At 38.7% G+C, this 5843-nt stretch overlaps 1 protein-coding gene across 1 annotated transcript; it reads left to right on the top strand.

Moving 5' to 3' along the window:
• Positions 1-2552: 2552 nt before the first annotated feature.
• On the top strand, positions 2553-5545 carry LOC107578921 (uncharacterized; the record flags this gene model as incomplete). Its single annotated transcript, XM_016264823.1, has 2 exons — positions 2553-2846; positions 3168-5545. Coding segments are annotated over 2 exons (2672 nt in total), but the record flags the coding sequence as incomplete, so codon positions are not given.
• Positions 5546-5843: the final 298 nt, after the last annotated feature.

The following is a 5843-nucleotide window of genomic DNA, read 5'->3' as shown; positions in this document are numbered from 1 at the left end:
TATGCATTTTGTGACAAAAACTGGGTGCGATAACTATAATAATAATAAAAAAAACAATATTTAGCATTAAACTTTTTTTTTTAAATTTATATGAAAATAAAATGTATTTAAAATTACATTTACAATGGACTACTTGCACCTGCACTCTAAAAATTCTGTGTTAAATACAACCCAGCATTTTTTAGAGTGTGGCTTCATATGAATTGAAATTGAATTTTCTATGACATATGAATTGAAATACTGTGTCTCGTCACTACTGTGTTCTGGAGTTTCTAGTTGAAGGAGACTAGTAAAGGGTGTCATCGCTCTAAACAACGAAACTCTTCAAATGCAGGGTGATATCTATAACCATACAGTTTTAATAGTCATAACACTAAGAGAATAGCACACCAAAATAATATCAAGGAACGCTATCGCTGGAAATACTTTCAGAGTCACATCCTTGTCTTTATTTTTTTCATATTGCCTGTGCATAATTTTGCTGGCTTCTGCAGCTGATCACATTATAAATAAAAGCATAATCGCTTACTTTATATCCTCTGTGTTTACTTCTGAATGACGCCGCGCTGTGCAAGTGTTGCCAAATTCACATTTTCCCCGCGGAATTGGGCTAATTTTTCCTCTGTTGCTGCGGGATATTTTTCAACTTCATGGGTTGACGCAACCCCACTAATGCGATGTTTACCTTCCTGAACATGATTGGGCTAGTTTTGGACTAGTTTTGAGAAAGAATTGGGCGGATTTTGTTGTGAAAATCTGGAAACCCTGTCCGTATCGTTCTTTTGCGCATGCGGGTCAGTTCAGAACCATGATCTGTTCACACTGGAAATCTGATGTTGGCCACATTTAAAACAACAATGTGAACAGCTATACAACAAAATCCGATCTGAGAAAAAAACTGAATTGAGCACTAAGGCTCGCAGTGTGAACATAGCCTCCGTCTCTGGATGCTGAAGTGTCTTTGGATGTCATTCCTTATCAGCACCCATCTCAGCCCCACTCCATTTGAATTCAAAATGGTATAGATATAATATATATTTAAATCACAAAAACAAAATGGGAAACAAAAGTAGAAATTCCTAATATGTAGGCTAGGTAACTTAGAGAAATATCCTGGATTATTTATAAATTTTTATTATTATGACCATGGAGAGTCCAGACCAATAACTTCTTATCCAAAGGACAGATTTTCCTAATTGCCAATTACCAAGAATTTGAATTTGATAGATGAGAGGCACATTGTGGTTTTTAACTTGACACAGCATCTTAAAAACAGCTGAGAAGATCACAAGCCATTACCTGCCATCACTTCAGGAACTTTAAATCCGGAGAGCCTCATAAGAAACCAAGCAATAATTAAGGCTCATATTTATTATGATGAATTATACCTCATATATGCGCATATATACTGTCTTCTTTCTCTCTGTTTTCTTGTTTTCACTGTATTATCATATGCTCATGTTTTTGTCATTTGTACTATTGTTGTTGTCTTGTTCTGTGCTGACAACCAGTGCTAATTCAGATTAATGTACAAATATGAGTGAAATGAGTAAAATATGGTAAATGAGAAGTATAGAGGCAAAAATATATTTTATTTATTATTCAGAATGTTGAATGTTGTTCCCAGGAAACACCTGAGATGTCATAAACAGAATGTGAAGTTGTTGTGCAAGTTGTCCATAGATGGTTAAAATGCATTGACTTCTATTGATAAAGTATAATACACAAGGTACCAAACCAAATATAGCATACTGGACAGAAAACATAGTAATAGAGTAAATGCATTTTGTTGCTGCTTTTTTTTATAAAACCCCTTAAAGCAGTAAAGTCTATGTAAGTCTTTGTTTTCCCACAATTTCCCACTCATAGACTTGAGGGTTAAAACTTTTATTTATTTTTCATTAGTTGCTCCTCAAAATAATTAAACTATGGAATTACCTAAATTTTTGCATAAATTGGTTATAAAATCTTCTCTTCAACTAAGTCACAACAATAGGCAAACACAGTCTTTTTAGACCGATAACACACAAACAATGATATGTTTTTGTCTTTTTAACACATTGTACAATCATTTACATTGAAGAGTGCAAAAACCCCTCTTTGATTTAATAATTGGTGGACACACTCTTGACAGAAAAAATCTCCAAGATTGTAATTTTTCTGTATTAATACAGATTTCATTTTTTTCTGACCTGAGAAATATGATCTATGTGAATTGTGCAAATTCAATTTTCTTTTCCAGGGGCCCCCATAAACCCTTGGGGTGCCCCTGATTGAGCAGCGTCTCATGTTTTTAAAAGCAAATCAATGCATCTTAATGTTAGGTGTTCAAATCAACAAATCCAATTGTTTGGATAGGACAGGGATCAGACTTCAGGTTAGCTGGCTCTTCACTGTGAATGTTTACACGGTACGTTCAGATTTGTTTATGCAGACTGTGATTGACTGTTATTTTGAGAGCTCAAGAACAGATCAAATTTGATGACCAGTTTATGGAGAAATTTAACTTACATTTTCCTGCAACTGTACATTACTCTTGTTTTTCTCAACAGATATCAGCGCAAACCTTCTACAGCCACTTTCCTGCAGCACCTGTCAGAGTACAATGGCTCAACTGGTGAGCCAAACACTTGGGTGGCATCAGGTCCCAGAACAAGCAGGGATATTTATGACTTTAATAAGCAGAGTGAGATATCATCAATCACAAATTGTCCTACACAAACCAAGTTATCTCACAGAGAATTAACTGACTACATTGGTGAAGTGAGAAATCTTGTACCAACAGAAAAACAGAGATCAGATAAGGGGAGGAATACAGAAAGAAACAAATGTGCACAGCACGAAGGGTGGGAAAACACATGGCCAATAAACTACAAAGGAATAAGAGAAAACTTTGGAACAAACATTCACAACGAGCTCCAAGCATATGTCGACTGCTATCATCATAAACTTTAAAAAAAAACACCTCGTTTTGAGGTTGGGGAGTGGAGATCATCTAGGTGTGCTTCAGATATGGAGAAAGTGTTGGGATGTCGCCAGTGGGCTGTTAGTGCAGAGACCACTGAAAATTTCCAGCCAACTGCTTTAACATCACAGAAAAAAGACAAAACTGACCTCAGCAACAGAGCGAGGGAACATCGGTGGAAATTGAGCCCTTGGAATTCAAGAAATACAGAAAGTGTTTTCCCAGTAGGATCATTTATACAGCCTCTATCCTACATGGCACCACCAGCATACAGCTCCCCGAAGGATGGTGACGAGATAGCAGGAATACCGAAAGTTACTAGAGAGGCAAGTGTGGAAGCATTTCAGGAGCAAACATTTGAGAGCAGAAAAGTATACTTTACAGATTTGGCAGAAACACATTGTGATCTTTCATCAAACAATGAACATTATTTACAAAACAATAACCAGACACAGAACACAGAGAGTCATCGCAGTGATATCACGGGTGGACTACACTGTCTGGAAACCTTAAATACATCCACTGTCATGCAGTACACAACAACAAACACAATACCACCTTCTCCACAAGCACAGCTACAGTACCGAGGGTCTTCACACATGACCCATCCTGATATTACTCAAAAGAAGCAGACCAAACTTACAAGAAGAAAAGGTGGCGAGACTATGTTTTGTCTAGTCTCTCGTATGGGAGAAGTGTCAGGCTTGTCCAGTTCTCCAGAGGAGCCACTTAAATCCCACGTGTTACCTCTGTTAACTGACTGCAAACCTGATGACAAGACAATCACCACTGAGCAGATAAATTCACCTCAGGGCAATGATGACAGCAGACAAAATCAGGATGCATACTTGAAGAAGGACAAAGCTGTGGGGCAGTTCAACGGATCCTTAATGTTTGGAGAGTATAGTCATACACCCCTAGATCAAAGATCCAGTTCTATTCAGGATTTGAGTAATGTAATAAAACCAGATGAAAGTAAAGAAGAGTTGCAATGTTATGTCCAAGGGAATGACTCAGAGTCAAACTGTTTAGCCCAGAAGTCACCTATGCAGACAGACGGACATGAGAAACCATGTAGGGAAATCATAGAGAAATTCCCATTGTGGAAAGAGCCAAAATATCAGCATCACTCGATGGGTATGACAGAGCAAAAAAATGAGCAAAGCCAGAGGATCAACAATGAGTCAAACGTAACTAACAAAGAGGATAGCAACAACACGACAAACGACCAGCAGAGTCTTTTGGTCATTGATGCAACCTGTGTTGTTGTCAAGGTTGAGCTTGTACTTCTTCCAGAGAAGGAACATGTCCAGTATGTGTGTTTGACAGAAGAGAGTCCTTTGCCAAGTACTAGGGAGGAGACTGATGTGCAAAAGCAGCACAGCAGTGACATCTCAAGCCAGGAGACTCCTGAAAACAATGCCTTGGACAAGAGAGTAGAAGGGATTCTTGGAATACCACATGAGTATCCCAGGACAAGTGCACAGACACACGAGAGCATTTCAAAAGATCATGACAGTTCCTGTGAGAGTCACATAGTGAATCCAATAAAAGAGTTTGAGGAATCTCCATCAGTAGCTGCAATGATTAATGACAGGCAATCGCTGAGAAATGAACCTATGGTGGGACATCCCTGGAGTGAGACAACACTGGAGAATAATGAAAGTGTAGAGGAAACGCTCAATATTATGAAAGTGGAAGACCAAATCCCTGCACAAGAACCTGAAGCTGTGCTTGAAGACTTTGTGGCTTTAACAAATGCAAAATCCACATCTGACGTTTATGGGATCCAATCTGAAAAGACCACCATACATATGAATCAATCCACAGAACAAGGAAATGCACCAGCATTGGATGACAGTGTGGATAAGTACAGTACACAGAAAGATAACGAAAACCATCAAAATGATACTTCTAAGGACCTTACCAAGGATAGCTCAACAGAAAACAACCTCTCCGATGAAAGAGATGATAAGCGAGTACTTGTTTGGGATTGCTCTACACCCTTCCTTAGGAAAAGTGCAGAAAATTACATCAGAGAATTTGAAGAAAGCATACACAAAGCTGTTTTACCTTCAACTGTGGGTTGCAGTACTCTCAGAAGATCAAGTTCTTCACCTCATTTGTCATTTACCTCTACTTCCAACACATTGGATGAATCAAATGTATCAGCTACTTCTGTGGTTTCTCACACAGAGAATGAACCACTGTTGCTTCCATCTTTTACTAATACAGAAACCACTGTGTACTCTGGTTCTCCTAGTGTTCAGTCAAGATGTACATCCTCACTTCCCTCTCCTTCAACTCCAGTTCCAGATGCTTTTGAAAATCCATCTCTCCCACAGACAAGAAATGTTTCTTCTGATGTTTTACTCTGTACTTCATCACCCCCTGAACACAAGCAAAAAATCCAACATGCCAAGTCCCTGTGGGATGCGGTAAGTCGCATATGCAAACACACTGCTCCCGACTCCGAAACCGAGGAAGAGGAGATGGTTGAGTTTAGGAAACAACCTGAAAGTGCAGACACTGACTTGCTTTATCAGAGACTGAACACAGAAGAGGAAGAAGAATTTGAGGGTAATACATTAGAGAACTCAACAAAAACCAAATTATGTTTTGACTCCTGTGGCAGAAAACACTGTGTAAACGATCATTGCATTACAAGCATAGGGTAGTGAAATAACAACACCTTCAGTGACACTACACACCAATATTTCACTGCTTGTGTTTGTTCCAGGCACTGACAGTCTGTGCATTAGTTAGGGATGTGCCTGAATCCGAATACCATGTTCGCAAAGGAAATGACGTGAGCTACGGAACCCCTAAAGGGAATAAATAAATACAAAATGGGAGGAAAAAATACAGAGTTCTGGCA

The sequence above is a fragment of the Sinocyclocheilus grahami genome, unplaced genomic scaffold (assembly GCF_001515645.1).
Source record: "Sinocyclocheilus grahami isolate Dianchi unplaced genomic scaffold, SAMN03320097.WGS_v1.1 scaffold12772.1, whole genome shotgun sequence".
In the NCBI taxonomy this organism is placed as follows: domain Eukaryota; kingdom Metazoa; phylum Chordata; class Actinopteri; order Cypriniformes; family Cyprinidae; genus Sinocyclocheilus; species Sinocyclocheilus grahami.
The sequence above is the reverse complement of the archived record's forward strand: the minus strand, read 5'-3'. Positions and strand labels throughout refer to the sequence as shown.